The sequence below is a fragment of the Nannospalax galili genome, unplaced genomic scaffold (assembly GCF_000622305.1).
Source record: "Nannospalax galili isolate Female #2095 unplaced genomic scaffold, S.galili_v1.0 scaffold371, whole genome shotgun sequence".
Classification (NCBI taxonomy): domain Eukaryota; kingdom Metazoa; phylum Chordata; class Mammalia; order Rodentia; family Spalacidae; genus Nannospalax; species Nannospalax galili.
The window spans coordinates 777,219-796,328 of record NW_008331606.1 but is presented as its reverse complement, the minus strand read 5'-3'; the positions used below and the strand labels follow the sequence as shown (position 1 = coordinate 796,328).

At 48.4% G+C, this 19,110-nt stretch overlaps 1 protein-coding gene across 1 annotated transcript; it reads left to right on the top strand.

Annotated features, from left to right (window-relative positions):
- The first annotated feature begins 3,974 nt into the window (after positions 1-3,974).
- Positions 3,975-13,417, top strand: Apln (apelin). Its single transcript, XM_008826708.2, has 3 exons — positions 3,975-4,417; positions 10,035-10,206; positions 10,900-13,417. The coding sequence occupies exons 1-2, from the start codon at positions 4,348-4,350 to the stop codon at positions 10,199-10,201; spliced, it is 237 nt and encodes a 78-aa protein (XP_008824930.1). The 5' UTR covers positions 3,975-4,347; the 3' UTR covers positions 10,202-10,206; positions 10,900-13,417.
- The last annotated feature ends 5,693 nt before the right edge of the window (positions 13,418-19,110 follow it).

Sequence of the window (19,110 nt, the reverse complement as noted above, 5' to 3'; positions counted from 1 at the left end):
CTGAAATACTCCACTAGAATGAACTTCATACCTGGAAGGCATAACCTCAAATCACTATCATACATCATCTCCCCAGATCAAGTGCATTCATCAGATTAACCCCAACAAATATTAGCGCCTTGGGGTAAAAAGATAGTGAGCAGTTTTGCTGGTTACTAAGGAGACAGATATGGAGGGAACGGGGCAAAGACAGATCCCTTCCCTCTTGATCAGTTCCTGGAGGCCAGAGGCCAGAATCAAAAGTGGGGAGAGGAGCAGGTCAGGCAAAGGAGAAAACTAGCATTGTATATGCAACTACTGTAGAGGGAGCCTTGCTAAGTACTTTATATGCATTACCTCATTTAACTGCTCAGTTATAATGTCTTTGCTCCTGCTGCTGTAACACAATATCTAAAACTGAGTAACTTATAAATAGTAGAAATTTATTTCTCAGAATTATGGAGGCTGGACAGTTCAAGATCACAGATATACACATACGGATATATATATATATATATATATGTGTGTGTGTGTGTGTGTGTGTGTGTGTGTATCAGTAGCAGGTGTGTAATATGTGTTAGGCATGATCCCTCTACTCAAGAGGCTTAGGTAAGGGTATTGCAAGTTCTAGGCCAACCTGGGCTGTACAGTGAGGTACTGACTCAAAAAGAAAACAACAATAAAAACAACATATTGCAGAGAAGCTGTTACAGTATGAAATGTGTGCCAGGCACTGTGCTTGGTGCTGTAATTCTGGTGATGCTCAAATGTGGCCAGTGGAACCACATAGGAAAAATGGTCATATCATTATGATAATGGGATATATGTGGGAACCTATGAGGGGTTCAGAGTTGTTTTATGTGCTTTGATTCCAGTGGTGGTTGGTCCTCTCTGTGGCAGAGCAGCAGATCCACAAAACATGTGCAGATACAAAAATGCTACCAGCATTCCTCCAGAGTAGCTGCCATTGAAAGCTACATTCACTGCTGTCACAAAGAGGGTAAAGTCACTATCAGCAGGGAGTGGCCTGGGAAAGAAGGAAGATGAGATTTTGGCTTGGGGACTAAAAAAAAAAAAGATGCAGTTCTTTAAATCTTACATTAAATGAATACCATCATTGGGCTGGAGTGGTTAAAAGCACTAACTGCTCTTGTAGAGACCCGGGTTTGGTTCCCAGCACCTGCATGATGGCTAACAACCATTCATAACTCTTGTTCCAGGGGATCTGATGCCCTCTTCTGCCCTCTGCAGGTTTTGCATGACATGGTGCACTTGCATACATGCAGGCAAAACACTCATACACATAAAATTAAAATAAAAAATTTTAAGAAACGAATATCAATTTATTGTCACTTTGCTTTCATTTATATTGGTTTGATTTTGTGTTTTTCTCTAACTTTGCACATTTTGAAAAGTAGATGTATTTTTGTCCTCTTGCCACTGTGACCCTGACCAAAAAAAGCAACTTATGGAAGGAAGGATTTATTTTGACTCATGATTTGAGAGGGTTATGTCCATCAGGGCAAGCAAAGCATGGTGGAGGTAATGACACTGGGACTCCTCACATCTCAGTGGGCCAGGAAGCACAGGGAGAAGAATGCTGATGCTCAGGTGGCTTTCTACTTTTAGCCTTTCTATTCAGACTTGGATCCTAGCCTAGGAGATGATATTCCATATTCAGCATGCATCCCCCCCTTTATTACATGTCTTTGGAAATGCTGTCAAACACATGCCCATAGGTGTGTCTTCCAGGTGACTGCAGATCCAGTCAAGTTGACAATGATGGGAAGAAGGGCAACAAGAAAAGGAAGAATGAATAAGCTCTTTAAAACGGAGCCATCCAATAGAAATTCCTGCAATAGTTGAAGGCAACTGTTCTATGCTGTCTAGCACAGGAGCTACCAGCCACATATGGTTACTGAGCAACTGATATGTGGCCAGTGTGGCGAAGGAATCGACATTTTAACTTCATTTAAAATGTGGTTAGCAGCTATTATATCGGAAAGTATCATCCTAATAGCAATGGCCGTGCACACCATAAAAAAAGGTGCAATTAAATATGAAAGCTTCTATTAACCTAGTTATGGAAGAAACTTATTTGGGTGAGCATGGGCTTGGTCATGAAGAACTGGAGCAACGTTTCCTAAAAATGATGCTGTAAGGGCTTATTCCCAATTTTGTACTATTTTCAGGCACTCGGCTTCATTTGTTGTGACAATATAAAATTCTGTCAGCAGGTATTTCTTTGACATGGAAGCTAAGGGTATGGATGAGTGGTAGACTGCTTGCCTTGCATGGCCAAGGCCTTGGGCTCCACCCCCACCCCCAAACACACATTGTGTGACTCTACATATAGCACCCTATCGTGCCCATATGACCTAATAAGTCTAAGTGATGTCAGCAATGTCCCATAGCAGGTAAGTCTAGAAGACAATGTTTCTCCTTCTCATTGGACTACTCTTTCCAGTAGGAAAGCAAAAGAATTATGAATGACATACTGCCCATGCTGTTTGCTCACATACCTCACATGAAGAGATGTTTTTCTTCCTATTCCTTTTTCCTACTTGATGTGGCCAGTGGGATCACAGGCCATTAACAAGAGCCCACCCTGTCTTATTCCCTTCCCACTCCTGTAATTCATCTAAATAGTTCATTTGCATATTCAAATCATATATACAGCATCCATCATGTCTGCGGCAGTATTCTGGGTCTGGGGATGCATTCATGAGAAAAAGCAATGGTCACTCTCTTGTTGAGGTGACAGTTCTCGTGGTGGGAGACTGATACATAAAATATATATACTGGAGTTCTGTAACATTTCAAAGGTATTTCATAGCAATATATCGTGGTCTTTCGTGGCTTTTTTGGCACACAGAAACACTGTACAACGAAGCTTTAGTGTACATCTGGATGTACACTCCGTTCAAACTGCCCCGGCAGGCAGCAAGGTGGAAACACCTTTTGATTCCTTCTTTTTAACATGTGTTGAGTGCCACCTATGTGTAGATCGTGATATTGGGGACTTTGGAGAGATCCAGAAGACTGAAACGATAGGGTCCTGTCTTAGGGGGTTCCCAGTTTGAAGCAAGAGGCAGTTCATTTCTTTGGGAACCCCCAAGCTGTAGGAGCTAACAGTCTAATCTAGAAAGGCAAATAACTCCAGGGCCCATGTATAATGGGGAATTCCAGTTGTATGTAAATCAAATCCAGCAGCGTCTGAACAGAGTTGGAACTCCCTCTCCCGTGATAAGACAAAACTAGGTAGTGGCAGCTCCAAGCAGCAAGAAAGGGGGATACGGTAGAATCTGTAGAATGTCCCAACAAGGAAGAGGAACCTAGGGGCAGCCTCTCCTGGGAGTCGGGGTGGCTTTGGGGTTTTGGTGGACTTTTGAGGTTTTGCTGCAAGAATGAAGGGCTCACTCACAGGGCCAGTCCAAGGTAGAGGGTAAGAGAAATGAGGGTGCTAGGCATTTCGTGAGCCTTATGTACACCGCTCATTCGAATTCAGTAGATGATGCGGAGGAGGGAGAAAGTCTTGACCAAACCCCTACGTGGGGATGCAGAGTGGCCAGGAGGTGAAACACGGTCTGGGTCAGAGGTAGAGGGAGAGTTGTGGGGAGCCCAGATGGGGTCTTTTCCCAAACACCCCCGCTTTCCTGAGAGCTGTTAAGGAAGTCAGGTGAGAAAGGGTTAAGCGTGCCCCTCCACCGCTCCAAATGCTTCCTGTGTTTAAAATCCTTCAGGTCTCGCAAACCCTCTGGACCCAGGCCAGGCGGGCATTGTCTGGGAGCAGTTGTGGGCTGTCCGAGCAGCCGCTTAGCCTTTGTTGTGGGGCCACCTCGGGGTTCCCTCTCGCGCCCTGGCGGGGGCTGCCGAGTGCCTGCCGGAGGGGGGTGGTGCGGGAGGCTCGCTCCCTCCCTCTCTTCCTGCCCCCCTTTCAGCCCCGCCGATGACCACATGACCAAGTGGGCTCGGGGCCAAACCACAAGCTACAAAATGCAGCCCCCGAAGTGAGCGGGCAAGCATTCTCTTTGGCAGTCTGGACCAACAGGCCGTTGAGAGTCCCGGGCCGCGCATAGCCCCGGTCACTTGGAGACAGCCTTTGCCGCTGTCCCCGAGCCGCCAAAGCCAGCTTCCAGGCGCTGCCGGCAGGGAAGAGGTTGTTGCAGGACCGTGGAGGCTGCGAGCAGGCGCCGGGCGGGCGGCCAGCGACGCGGCTGGAACGTGCACCCTCCAGCAGCCCGGGAGCCACGCGAGCTCCACGCTCGCACGCATCAGCCGCGGCTAGCGCCTTTCTTCGCGTCCTGCGCGCCCGGCCTCTCCGCCCACCCGCCGACTCTTCACCACCGGGGAGGACCGAGCGGCAGCATGAATCTGTGGCTCTGCGTGCAGGCGCTGCTGCTGCTGCTCTGGCTCTCCTTGACCGCAGTGTGTGGAGGTGAGTGCTCGCCTTCCAGCTCGCCCGGGCTTCCTGAATCCTCTCCACAGCAGCAGCCGGGGCGCTCCTCTCCATCCGCCCCACGCGCACTCTCCCCGCCTCCCTGGAAACCCGGCGCGAGCCGTGCAGGAGCAGCCACGCGCCAGCCGCACGGGGAGGCCTATTGACAGGGCGCCTGGGGCCAGGGGGTGGCGTACCGCAGGCACTGTTTCCTTCCGGGACGTGGGGTAGCTCGGTATCGCCTTGGACATCACCAGTCGGTGCCAAGACCCTCCTGAACGCCCCTTGGAGTCTAAGGAGCTCAGGGCCACAGACTTGCACCCTTTATCCTGCACTCTGCACCGCACGTGGTATTGGGGAGGGGTATGGGGTCGTGTCCAGCTCCCCTCGTGGACCCAATGGGGCAAGTGACCGGAGCTGAGTGTGCTGGGCTCCACGTTGAAGGTCTCTGGCTCTTGGAGTTTAGGAGTTGCTGGCCAGGGTGATGTGCCAACATGTGGACGTGACACTTGTTGCATAGGCAGGAGTACTCTGTGGGGGCGAAAGCAGTGGTTACCCGGATCCCAGCTGTTGCTCCTTTCGGCCTGCCTGTGAGCATAGGCAGCCTCCCTCAGGCTGGGCTGGGCTGGCCTGGACCGGGCCAGGCTGGTCTTCCCTTACTCCAAGGTCTTGTATAACCTTGTCCCCTGCTCCAGCATAGGATACCTGGCTCACAGCCTGTATCTCACTCTCCAGAGACTTGGCTCTTCTGTATCATGGCCTTCAGCCTCCACTCTGCCCCAGGTATGATTTTGGTCACCCATCTTCAGGCACCAAGAGGAAACACAGGCACTTAACCAGCAACCTCCATGCAGCTAAGGGAAGGGGAGTCCCTTTGACCCTGTGTCAGACCCTCACCTGTCGATTCTTGGAATTGGTGCTCCTTTGCCTGTCTCAGTCCCGGTCCTCACCGATGCCCCTGTCCAGATTGCCAATCCTGTGTGCATCAGTGTCTCCTGGGACTGCCCACTCCCACCTTCAGCTGCCACAGTCCTGTGATCTGGCTGTCACTACTGCCTACCTGGCACAGCAGAAAGGGAAGGCCAAGACCAGGTAGACAGATGCCAGTGTCAGGGCTGCAGTCACAGGGAGGTAAGAGTGGAGAGAACATGGTAGTGAGTTTCCTAGAGGAAGGGCACAGGGCCTTCCCTAGTTCGAAACCCTGCAGAACAGGAGGATGGCCCTATGGGATTTTGACCAACTCTGCCTGTCTCTCTTTGTAGCCACCTCCTTTCTATGGTCTTGTTCTTTGCATTGTCCTGTACTCAGTGCATTGTCTGGCTTCTCAGGAAGGTACATCAGCTGGGTCTGGTGCCTCCTACCTTCAGATAGCTGTCCAGTGGTCTCCTTCTTCAAGACCCCAGGATGGGCCCAGCCACCTCCTCGGGAAGAAGGGAGCAAGCTTTTTCCTCAGAAACTCCTGTTAGAAAGGTAGTCTCAAGAAGGGAGCAAACACTGTAAATACAGACACAAATGGGAGCCTGCTCCTCCACCCTGGAGCTTACATATCCAGTATGGTTGGTGAGACAAGACAGTCTCATGAGACCACTCAGGCAAATAGTCCAAGGTGGTGCCTTCAGAGAAGAAAAAGTTGGTACAGAAAGGGTACCCCAGAAGAAGCTGGACCATCTGAATCTGTATACTTTTACAGGGGCTACAAGGGAGACTTTTAGGGCAGTACCGGTAAAAGGGAAGGCTGATTTCAAGGAAGTTGTCCAGGCTGCCAGAACACCTTGGCTTTCTGGTCCAGACCCTGAAACTTCTTGCATTGATTCCCCCTTTTACATTAGGTCTCGTGCATGCCCTGATGTAGGTGTAAGCATCACCTTCATGTTTTATTCAAGACTAGCATTGGGTGCTTCTAAAGCTTCCACTGTCTTTCTACCCTGACATCTCCTGGGGCCAAGGAGGGCACCTCTTTGGATGTGGCCATCAGCCTAAAGTCCAGGTATACATGTTCTGCTTTGCCTGCATCCTGGCCTAGGAACATGGGCCCTCCAACTGCCTTATCCTTAGCCCAGATGCACATGAGCGCTCCACAGCCAGAACCCCCAAGTTCCATGCTTCCTTTTCTCTCCCCACATTCTGTCCTGACTTGGAATGTTTACCCTTCTCCTTAACCCCTCCCCAAACCACAGACTTCCTCCACTGCCTCCTGACCTGGGATACACTTTGCTCTTCTGAGTCTGAGAGCTGCTGGGCCTGAGCCAAGTGTCCCTTGGTCTCTGAGCAGCTCTTTCTCTCCTTCTCTCCCTTGCCAGCTTCTGCTCCAACGTGCAGTCACAGTGACACTGTAAGAACTGCCTACTGTTGCCCTCCCACTGGGTGGGGGAGGCATCTCCACTCCATCCCCAATGCTAACCACTAAGTGGCCATGAAACCTGAACCAGACCTGTCAACAGCAAAGGAATAAGGCTGGTCAAGTGGAGGGCCAGGCTGCCAGAGCATGATACGTCCAGGGCAGCAAAGTTGGCACCAGAAGACAGCACAGGGCTCTGGAGAAGGTGAATGTGACAGCAAAGAAGAGGGTTTTGTATTCTAGAGATACATGCAATACCACATGCATGGGGCCAGCCACAGTATTAGAGAGTAGTAGAGAGAGTACCACCAGTAGGGTCCCCACCAGAGCATAGGTGTGGACTTTTAAAAGCAATCACAAGACAGACCAGACCCTGAGCAGAAAAACAGGTACACCATTCCGAATGAGGCTGGCATGTTCCTGAAAAGTTGCACTGATTTCTTTTCTGTGCCTCAGCAGTGCCAGAGTTCAGGAGGCAGGAAAATCAAATCCTGTTCTTCCTCTGGCTGTGGTTCCCCAGTGTGGAGATGCTGTTGCCTCACTCTGGTGAACAAGGGCTCCACTCCTCTTGGCTTGGAGTTCTCTTGGAAGTGGCTCCTACTTCCTTTTAAACAGAAAATTAGCTGGAAGGAAATATTGAAGTGTATTGGGGATATTCCTCATTTCTAAAGGGGGGATGCCTTTTGTAGAGCCAGGATCTCTGCAGTGATGAGAATCAACAGCCTCTAATTTGTCCTTTCAGACAGGACAAAGGCAGGGTTTCAGGTATCAGCTTATCTGACCAGACACTGCATCAAAAGTAGGAAGCATGTGGGTGATGGGCTCAGAGTGCAAGAGATGACCACAGAATTCCTGTGATGAAGAAGACAATGAACCCTCCATCCAATAGGATGGAAGAGGATAGGGCATTTGGGTGGCTGCTCCCCCAGGCTTGGCTGAGACTCAGTGAGCTCAGGGTGGATCTTCTCTGCAGGTCTAGAGTTTAGACATCTTCTTGGCCTCTCAGCCACTGTCAGTCTGTTTCTCATCCCGACTCTTGACCTTCCTTTCCACAGGTCCCTTCCCCCCAGTCCTCCATTCTTGACCTCCACTGACACTCAGTCTCAAGGCCATGAGCGCCTGGGGTTGATGCTCTCTCCCTTGTGGCACCACACCTGTTTTCCCCATGTTCATTATACCCCTAGGATACAATGGCCTGGACCGTTATCACAAACTCAATAGTTGAAGGCATAAAAGTGAGAATCAAGACTTCACTTACATTTTCAAGGCTCCTAGTGCCCTTCCTCTATGCATGGGCACAGTCCTTACCACCCTGTACCACAAATGTCTCTTGTTCTGACTCCTCATCAACATCACTCAGAGCCACCTTCAGGGCTCACGGTGAGCCTTGATGGGATCCTAAAACTCAAGACATCACCTGGAGCAACTGGTGGGAATGTAACAAAAGTGCTTCCTTAGCCCCTTCAGATGGGGCAAGAGGGAAACTCTAGATCAGTCAGACAGAAGCAAGCCCTCACCCTTCTCATTGTCATTCCTCTTCCTCCAAAGTGCTAATATCATTTTTACTTTAATTTCATGGGTAATGGGTTTAGGGGCTCAGTTGACACATTAACACACCTTAACCATGATCATGGAAGTGTAGCAAGTTAACCCTAGTAAACCCATGGGCTTTAATGGGCCTGGTGTTTTTTGCTTTTGTTGTTGTTTTTCTTAAGAAGGGAATGAAGGTGTAGGGTTAGAGAATATGTGTATGTGGTGTGTGGGGGGGGGTGGCTGGGAGTGGGAAGGAAAAATAGCAGGGCCTGGAGCCTGGGCAAAAAGGGCTTCAAGGACAAACCTTGCCCACTTTTGGCCCAAGAAGAGACTAACTGCCTGGAAATTGCGTACAAGCAGAGGAAGACTCACAAGAGCCAAGGGGCCATGGAAAGAAGCAGAGCATGGGGGTGTTGGAGGCAGGGAGGGTTGGGGGAAGGAGAACTAGCCAACTGGAGGCTATATGGAAACTGTGAGCCAATGGTGAGGCTCAAGTGACAGGGATATGGCTGAAGGCAGATCTGATGGTGTGCAGGGAACAGAGACTAGTATTCATTATCAGCCTCAGACAGTGCTGTATTTTTGCAGGCCAGCCCCATACCGGGCATTACATAAGCATCTGTCCTTTTGCCTCTTCCCCAGCACCATCTCATCTCCCCGTACTGTCTGCTTCTGGTGGCTAGGAGCATCTTTGGGTGCCATCTCTGTTTCCCTGGCTAGACTGCAGGCTCTGTAAGAGCTGGCGAGTGTGCCTTCACCCCATCCTGCCCAAGTATATCCTCCACACTTGGATTCCATTGTCGGAGCTTAGAGTGGCATCAGGCAACTTCTCTAGGCTAGATGTGGACAAATGTGGAGAGGGGCCTGGGAGAGTAGAAGCAAAGCCAGGTGGGGTTGGAATGGAAAGACTATACATCAAACACAGAATAGGAGGTGTGATCTAGAAACATGGAAGTAGATTGGTGGGGAGCTGCCAACCTGAACAGCTCACTCCTCTCCTATAGCATAGGCACAGTGCTACAAGTGATGGGTCCCTCATTCATTCTCTTGTTCATGTAATATTTATTAGCCTGTCAGTGTGGTCACAGACTGAACAGAGCCCAACATAAAGCAGGCTGAGTCAGTTATGCCCCAGCCACACCCACCAGGAAGCCTTAGGAGACTGAAAGAGCCTCAAAGACACCCAACTACTGATGAGATGCCCAAGGGGGACAAATGAGGGCCCTAGCACACAGAAGCGGATCACTCTGCCTATCAAAGGAGGTAGGTCTATAAGGTGACATGGTGTTCCGGATTTGTTTTAAAATATTGCTGCCAAGGGGGAAAAAAAGAACAAGTGAAGCATATATGATTCCAGCCAATAACTGTGACATCTGGGCCATGGGTCCATGAAGGGCATCATTGTGATGCTGGATATCTGCAGGTGTGCCGTTGAGATCATTGTCTCCTGCACCCCAGCTTGTAGGTTTGGTGCTCCAGAGTGCACCGCCCTCCCCTTAATGAGTTTCCAAAGGAAGAGCTTGTTGGTGCCTGTCAAATAAATACATGATACAACTGTCCAAAGAATATAAAATTAGCTTCCTCTAGAACAGTGTGCAAATGGTACATTTTTTTCCTCAGGGCACAAAAGGAAGAAAATTATGAGGAGCTCCACCTCGTGGAGAAATTGCACCATCCTATGGGCCTGTGGTCTCCTGCGTTGACTCCACCCATCTTCCTGGATAATAGGTTTTCTCTTCTTTGCAGTGCCACTGATGCAGCCTCCAGATGGGAAAGGGCTGATGGAAGGCAACGTGCGTTACCTGGTGAAGCCCAGAGTTTCTAGGACTGGACCAGGGCCCTGGCAGGGAGGCCGGAGGAAATTCCGCCGCCAGCGTCCCCGCCTCTCCCATAAGGGCCCCATGCCTTTCTGAAGCAGGTATTAGAGCCCCTTGTCAGTGGGTAGCCCTCAGGGGGAGGGACAGCCTAGAAGCTAGTAACCCCGCTTCTTATCAAAGGCCAGACACACCAGGTCCTAGAGCTGTCTGGGAACTTGTGAAGTATTCCTCTCATGCCTCCATTTTACAGGGGAGGAGATTAAGGCCCAGAGAAAGGTTTGGTGCTTGGGGCCAATCTCCTGATCCCCTCCCAAGAGCTGGGTGTTATTTCTCTGTTCTGCTGCCTGAGATTGAACAAGCTGGTGCCACTGGAGAGTTCTGGAAGTCCTAACAGGCCTTGGGTTAGGGAGGTGTGCCCAGGACATGCCTGAAGATATCCAGTGTGCACTCTGCTCAGGTCCAGCATGAATGGGAAGGCAGCAGAGAGCCTTGGGACTGCCGCACAGGAAACAGGGAGAGGGGTGGCAGTTGAGTGCATTCTAGCTGGCCAGAGTTGGAAGAAGCAGGGAAGAATTAAAGGTGGTGGGGTTGGGGGGGGGTGCCTAGCCTGCCCTTGAGGCCTGGCCTGCTTCTCCTCCCACTGTGACTAGAAACTAGGTGTGCCAACTCAATGACTTGCGGGTTAGGGGTGGGTTGGGAATGTCTGCTGATTCCTCTCCTTTCCTAGAGGGGGAGAATGCCTTTGACCTAGGTCATATTTGTGACTGCACTCTTTATCATTTTTGTTTATTTAGGACTGAAGAGTCTCCGAGCGCCTGCCCCTGCCGTTCTCTCTACTCCACAGACTCATTCTCTTCTCTGGGGCCCTCACATCCATTCAGCTCACATCTTGCACCTGTTTTAGCTGCTGGTCGTCCCAGCTCTTCTCACCCACCAAGTTCCTCTAAGGGCGTGGCCCTGCCCCTCATTCGGATGATTCCATTTCTCTCACAAGGATCCACTCGCCACGTCTTCCTGGCAACTCCTTGGACTGCCATTGGAGACTCAGCTGCTTCTCGGAGTGCCCCATGCTCTAGTCCCTGTCCATTGGCCTCACCCTTTTCTTCTCATATCTGCCCTGGAAACTGGGTAGAAACATTCCTTTCTTCAGTGGGCACATCCATACTTTGTTATCAGTTGGACCCCTTGCTTGGTCTCCAGAGAAGAATACAGAGATGTGCAATGAGAGATTGTGGTTGAGGGGGGCTTGGAGTTGGGATCCAGAGAGGGTATACTGGGGGACATTGAAGGGGTATGTACCTTGGTGAAGGGGTGAAGAAAAATAATTGAATAATTGCCATGGCCTCTTCCTCAGCTCTCTTTGGCTTTGTTAAGGAAGAGGCAAAGGAGAGAGGCCCATGAAGTACTTTGTCACTGTGTCTCCTAACACCCCCCACTTCTCTCTACCCCACTCCAGCTAGTTCAGTTTCTAGATCAGAAGGGGAGAGTGCTGAGCTGTGTTACTCTCCTGGGAGTAAAATCCAAGGAGGAGGGTTGTTTTGCCAAAAAAAAAAAAATCATAGAAAGTCAGTGCCCAAAGGACCCTTGGAGATCACTTAACTCAGCTTCCTTATGCAAAAGCTTGCACAAACAGGCCTGGAGAGAGGAGTGACTTGCTCAGAGCCACTGAGTAGCCCGAATGGGGACCAGGTCTCTCAAATCCCACTTTATGATGTCCTCTTCCCTCTTGATGATGTCTTTTTAAAGCAAATGAAGTGCCTTTTGCTGGGGTTAGTGCAGGGGGTGGCTGGGAAGGGAAGGGAAGGGAGAAGTAAACTGGCTATGAACCTCCTTGTATGGGGATAGAGCTAACCCCGCCTCCCTGGCCCTCCCATGTCATTCCATTCCCAACCTGGCCTATTCTATAAGTAGAGAGCTGTACCTCCAAGCCCCTGGTCCCAGCATCACTCCCAGGCTCAAGCTATTTTAGTTGGGATGCTCAGGCACTGAGACTACCATTTAGCCCCTGATGCTGGTTGTCATGAGCCCCTATGTTGACTGGACCCTTGTTCTAGTGACTTTTTTCAGGGGCTGGTCAAACAGCAGAGAAGGGGGAGGAAAAGAAGGAGAGGAGGACGGAAGAGGAAGGAGAGATGGGAGAATGTGCAGGTGGCATACGTCACTCCTCCAGGAGGCCCCATTTTTCTCAACAGTGCCAGAGGCCTCTTGCAGCCCTTCTAGGAAGGGAGACCCTCTCACCTTTTGCCCAAGCATGTGTCCTTCTCAGTGGCCTTCTATGAGGAAGAAAAGGGAAGACAGAAGACTGATGTCCACTTACAGATGGGTGGGGCAAGGGGAGTCAGGACCCCCAAGGCCCATAATAACCCCAAGTTTGCCTGTCCACCTCCCCCAAAGTCATTTCCTTTCCCTCTCCTGCTGCTAATGCTGCTGCTGCTACTGCTACTGCCTCAAAGCCCACCCTGGGGAGCTGGGCCAGGCATAGCTTCCCCACTCCTTGGGCTTGAAGTGGGGGCTGGCCGGTGCCTTTTCTGCTGCTGGTACCCCCACAGGGACCGGCCTTCTTCCTCCTGTCCTTTCTGTATCTCCTGTCTCATCAGCCTGCCATATCATGCAGCCAAGCCCAGTCCCCAGCCCCATAATGAAGGGGAGAGAGGGGAATGGCAGCTGAGAAAGAGGGGAGATAATGGAACAGAGGAGTGAATGGGCCAGGTGGGCTGTCTTATTTAAAGTGGTTGTGTATGATTCTTATACTAATTTATACAAAGATATTAAGGCCCTTTTTGTTAAGAAACTGTCCCCATAACTGTGTTCACTATGTTTGTAAAAATTGTTCTGTGTAAATATGTCTTTATAATAAAGAGTTAAAAGCTGACTGTTTGCCCTTGCTCTTGGAGGTCATGATCAGGAAGAGTGTTCCTTTCCCCCTAGGGTTATGCTTGTCCCTGTGCCCACAGATCGCACGTGTAGGGAGGTAAGTGCTTGCATCCCAAATTGGTTCTAGGTCAACTGGCCTCAAGCACACAAAGGGACTCTAAGCTGAAGGGCCACGTTCACATAAATTTCAGCCCACTTGTAAGTCTTTTGGCATCTATTTGAATGTCCTTGTTTTGGGCGGGCAGTGTCATTTAAGAATTTTTCAAAAGCAATTGATTTAAGGACAGGCTGGTCAAAGATGGAATTTCTACTAACATTTGTCTTGTACGCTTGGTGGGTGTCTTCTATTTTATCTACTTTAGAACACTTTCAGGACTTTTTAGCCAGTTTGTCTTTCTTGAAAAATATGTTTTCAGCAATAAATACATTTGGTAATGACTTTGTTTGTATCATTTTATGTTTCACAAAGTGGAGTTGCTTGATGAATGAGATAGCCTGAAAAATAAAATGTAAGGGGTTCAATACAATTGTGCCCCATCTGTCTCACTTTTTCATGCTTGTTGTCAAAATGCCAATGTCTTGCAGAACATATAGGAACACTGGCCACATGCTAATTTGGTTAATAAACCCATTAGGTGCACACAGGAATATACAATGCAGACCAAAACCCAAAGGAGAAGGAGAAAACAGTCCTCAAAATAGATGGATTCAATAAATCTTGTGAGTTATTCTGTAGATTTGACAATTACTTAGTGCCAAAATATATAATTTTAAAGACAGTGTCATGAAACTGCTCAATAGATGATAAAATAGAAAAAGTCACCCACAACCATGTTTAACCATATCATCATTAACAGAATGCTACAAATTGTGTCATAGTGATTTTTAAATATGGCATTGTGTTGGAAGTGTCTCTTGGGAAAATGTGTTACATTGAAATTGCTAGCTTGGTGTTTAGGCAAACTAGTTATCAGAGGAACTGGGTTTAGGCGGAGCTGGGTTTCAGGTGGGCTGGCTTTACACTGATGAATTGTTACCTCCTTCACTAACCCCAGAGCTCTAATTTCACATGAAAATTAGTGGTACTGGGCAGGACAACTGAATTTTAACCCAGAGGTATGCAGAATTTTTTTTAACAGTTTACATAGCTCATTAAAAAATATTAGCTTCTGGGGCTGGAGAGATGGCTCAGCGGTTAAGAATACTGGTTGTTCTTGCAGAAGACCGGGGTTCGAATCCCAGCACCCACATGGCACCTAGCAGCTGTCTGTAACTCCAGTTCCAGGGGACCTGATGGACTCTTCTGTCCTCTGTGGACATTGCAGGACATGGGTGCACTTACATACATGCAGGAAATACACACACACAAAATAAAATATTTTTTAAAAAATTACCTTCTTAGCTGGGCATGGTTCGCGCATGCCTTTAATCCCAGCACTTGAGAGGTATAGGCAGGAAGATCTCTGTGAGATGGAGGCTGGCCTGGTTTCCATGGTGAGTTCCAGGCCTGCTAAAGCTACAGGGAAACCCTGTCTCAAAAAGACCCCCCCTCAAAAAAATATTAGCTTCTTTCATCTTCTTGACATCTGAGATACAAAGATCATCATTCTATCTCTTTAAAATATATATGTATATATTTTACTTATTTTTTATTTTATGTATATGAGTGTATTGCCTGCTTGTGCGTAAAGGCACCCATGTCATGCATTGCCTGCGGAGGTCAAAAGAAGGCGTCAGATCTCCTGGAACTGGGGTTACAGACCGCTACCATATGGGTTCTGGGAATCGAACCCAGGTCTTCTGCAAGAACAGTCAGTGCTCTTAACTGCTGAGCCATCTCTCCAGCCTCCATCATTCTATCTTATAGATGAGAAAACAGGCCAAGAGACTGGACGCACTTGGCCCAAAGTTTCACAGCTTATAAGTGAATACAGAACCTACTTTGTGAATTCTAGAATGTAAACTCTGAAGAGTAGAACAGAAGGTCCCCTAGCCAGTGAGAAAAACTAAGTACAAAATGTGCCTTTCAATAACTGGAACAGAACTTTGGAGTCAAAGACAGCATGGCCTGGTGGGATCAGAGAAAGTGAAAAGAGGTTGAGTGACTAAAACTGGTCCTAAAAGGCCCAAAGAGCATATGGGAAGAGGATGGTGGATTGTAGAGGTGGGGGATAAGGAAAGGGTAACAGCCATTGGGGTGTATAGGGAAAGTGAACTAAGTACTAGTGGATGGATTCAAGCTTGTCTTCCTTGGGGCAGGAGCCATATGTAAAGATAATTGGCTCTCAGACCTAAGGAGAACAGGACCATATAGGTTGTATCCTTTGAAGATATCTTAACTTGACCAAATAAATACAATAGAATCAGAGTAAGATTGTCAAACTGTTGAGCATTCCAGGGATATCCAATCTATGGCCTTGAGCCACATGCGGCCCAGGATAACTATGACTATGGCCCAGTATAAAATTGTAAGTGTGGCCAGGCATAGTGGCACATGCCTTTAGTCCCAGCCCTCAGGAGGCAGAGGCACGTGGATCTCTATGAGATTGGGGCCAGCCCGATCCACATAGTGACTTCTAGGGAGAAGAACTGGGACTAGGGAGACCCTGTCAAAAAATTATAAGTGCGTTTAAATATTATGAGATTTCTTTTTGTAACTTGTGTGGAAATTTATTATTTGTTCTTTTTTAATATTTTATTTATTTATTTTTATTTTATGTGTATGAGTGTATTGCCTGCATGTATGTGAGTGCACTCGTGTTGTGCAATGCCGCAGAGGTCAGAAGAGGGCTTCAGATTCCCCTGGAACTGGAATTAAGGACAGTTCGTAGCCGCCATGTGGGTGCTGGGAATCGAACCCGGGTCCTCTGCAAGAGCAGTCAGTGCTCTTAACCGCTGAGCCATTTCTCCAGCCCCTATTTATTTATTTTCATGTGTGTGTCTGTGTGTGTGCATGTATGTAGGCTTGCTTGACAAGGTACATGTGTGGAGGTCAGAGGACAACTTGCAGGAGTTAGCTCTCTACTTTTACCATATGGGTTCTGAGGATTGAACTCAGGTTGTCAGGGTTGGCATCAAGTGCTTTATTAAAAATATTTTATTTATTTTTATGTGTATCTGTGTATTGCCTTCATGTATGTGAGTGCACCTGTGTGGTACAATGCCCACAGAGGTCAGAAGAGGATGTTAGATCCCATGGAACTGGAGTTACAGACAGTTATTAGCTGTCATGTGGGTGCTGGGATTCGAACCCCGATCTTCTGTAAGAACAGCCAGTGTTCTTAACTGCTGAACCATCTCTCCAGCCCAGCAGCAAGTGCTTTTAACTGCTGAGCCATCTTGCTGGCCTGGTTGTGTGGGTCTTGGGTATGAATTTTGTAGATGACAATGTCACACAAAATAAAGTTATTTGCTTTCACAGCCTGCAAACCATAGTTTGTATATCTGCTAGACTAATCAACAGCAATTCACTTAACTGTTTCTGGACAAGAGACCCTGAACTGAGGAGTTGGGGTAGGCAGAGAACCTAAGAAACAACACTAATTCAAATCCATCTAGAAATTAGGCAGCCCCTGAAATGACAGATTAAGGAAATAGACTCAGGCTATGCATGACTTTTCAGGCCCCTAGGTGTAGTGTCAAATGAGCCATGGCTGCTTTGAAGTCTTCCATTTCAATTTCTTCCCTTGACTGGCTTGGGACCCCTAAATGGGGCTGAGCTTCTCTTCCTCAATTAAGGAGCCCATGGGGCTTGGTCTGAGCAGCCATTAGGAGGTGCTTATATAATGGCATTTCTCAGCTCTAAAGGCTATTCAACTGGAATTTCTCAATCCAAGGTTTCTCTCTGCCCAGATTGAACCCATGCCAGCTAACCTAACCACCAAAGAAAATGGGGGAGAAAGCTTAGTCAATACCTTCCTCTCCTGGCTAGTGGAGGCTGCTCATCCTGCCAGCATTTCTCTGGAACACCCAAAAGGAAGGCTCTCCAGGACTCCTTTGAAAAGCTACTTTTCCCTTCCTAGTGGCCAAGGCTTGGAGAGGGAGCCTGGAAGGAACTCCCCTGCTGTTACTTTGGACTCCAGCCGAGAGGTCAGAGGTGCATGTAGGGACACTTCCTTGAATGTTTCACCTCAGAGGTCAGCATGCTTTTTCTGTACAGGGTAGGGTAGTATTGTTCAACTCTGTCCCAGCTATTAATTATATCTGCCATTGTCATGCAGAAGCAGCCACAGACAACACATAAATCAATGGGAGTGGCTGTGTCCCAAGCAAATTTTATTTATAAAAACAGGTGGCAGGCCATAGTTTGTCCAGTCCTGTCTTTTTATTTTTTATTTTTGGTCTTTTTGAGACAGGGTCTCCCTGTAGCCCCAGCTGTCCTGGGACTCTCTATGGAGACCAGGCTGGCCTTGAACTCACAGAGATCCGCCTGCCTCTGCCTTCGGAGTGCTGGGATTAAAGGCGTGCACCACTACGCCCGGCACCAGTCCTGCCTTTTTAAAATTTAGTTTATTTTTATTTTATGTCTACGAGCATACTGCCTTTGTGTATGTAAGCAGCACCCATGTCATGCAATGCCTGCAGAGGTTGCAGAGGTTAGAAGAGGGCATCAGATCCCCTGGAACTGAAGTTACAGACTGTTGTTAGCCACCATGCCATTTGCTGTAAATCTAACCTGGTCCTCTGCAAGAGAAGCCAGTGCACTTAACTGCTGAGCCATCTCTCCACACCGCCCCCCTAACCCTGTCTTAACTGAAGCATTGGTAGGCCCTTCAACTCATGCTTAAGTCCTTACCTGTATCAGAGAGAGAGAATGACTTTCTGCATCCAGGTTCACAGTTAAGGAAATTTCATCAACCTGCTGTGCTAAGTCTCCTGCACCAGCATGTCATAATATTTCAACTAAGTGATTTCAGTGGAAGGAGAGGTCTTATTTTTAGATCAGGGGTCAAATCCTGGTGTATTTACTCATTGGTGTGACCTCAAAGCCAGGGTCATGGTCTGAATGAGCCCTCATTTTCCCCCTGCACTGGATGTTGCTGCCTACTTTTTGGTGCTGTGGTCAGGATTGCACACTATGATTCAGGTAAAGCGTTTGACACAGTGCTTAGCTTCTGGGACCATCAAGTGGATGTGGTTATTATTTCTACTTAGCCTCATACTTAGCCCTGAGACATGGGCGGGGAAGTCATTACTTCCATTTCATGCAGGGAAAAAAAGGCTCAGGCAAGTCAATCACTTGTTCAAGTGCACAGAGTAGCTCTACTTGACAAGTTTAGCTTCAAACCTAGGTCTAGCCTCAGCATAGGTTCACTGCCCTTCTCCCAAAAGGTTTGCTTCCCATGCCAAGCGTGCCTCGGTCATCTGGAAACTTCTACTCTCCTAGACAACACATAAGACCTCCTCAGGGACGCATTAGGCCCACAGCACTCTCTCTGTCTCTCTTATGGCAGTTTTACCTTGGGCAGCAGCCCAGGAGGCCTCTCCAGAGGCAGAGCACTCACCATTAGCACTTCACCTGAGGATCCTGACCTGCGATTGTGGAGCCAGGTACCTGATCCAGGAGACCAATTTGGCACTTGCAGCTTCATCCTATAAGGATAGGGGCCCATAAACCTGAGTTCCAGTCCTGAACCTGCTTCTGCCTAGGGTTTTCCAGGCAGCATGGTCATGCTTTTCCTTGATTCCCTTAAGCTCCAGGCTCTTGAAGCAGCTGTGGATATGCAAGGATTAGTCAGGATCCCAGCAAGCGGTGAAGATGCTTCAGGTGTTTTCAGTTTCCTTCTCTGGAGGGAGCTCAGGACTTGCCACATGGACTTACAAGGAAGAGCTTCTGGGAGAAGAAACAGGCATAGGGCGGAACATGAACTTCAGACTGAGAGGAGGCTGGTACCTCCTTGTCCTTTACCCATTGTGCAAACCAGATGCTTTCCAATCTTCTTCATTGTTGAAGAACTGGTAAGCCATAGCCAAGGGAGTGCAATAGCATGAAATTCCAAGTTCAGAGTTCCAGATTCTACCCCCAGCCTGACCCGTAGCTGACTAGGACCTGGTGTGATATCAGTCAGGTCAGTTCATCATTTTGAGATCCCAGTTCACTTCCCCCTCATCCATTTTCTTTCTTTGTGTTT

Coding starts and splice junctions, on each gene's coding strand:
- Apln (XM_008826708.2), top strand. CDS start 4,348: ATGAATCTGTGGCTCTGCGTGCAGGCGCTGCTGCTGCTGCTCTGGCTC. Junction 4,418..10,034: donor CTTGACCGCAGTGTGTGGAG/GTGAGTGCTCGC, acceptor TCTTCTTTGCAG/TGCCACTGATGCAGCCTCCA.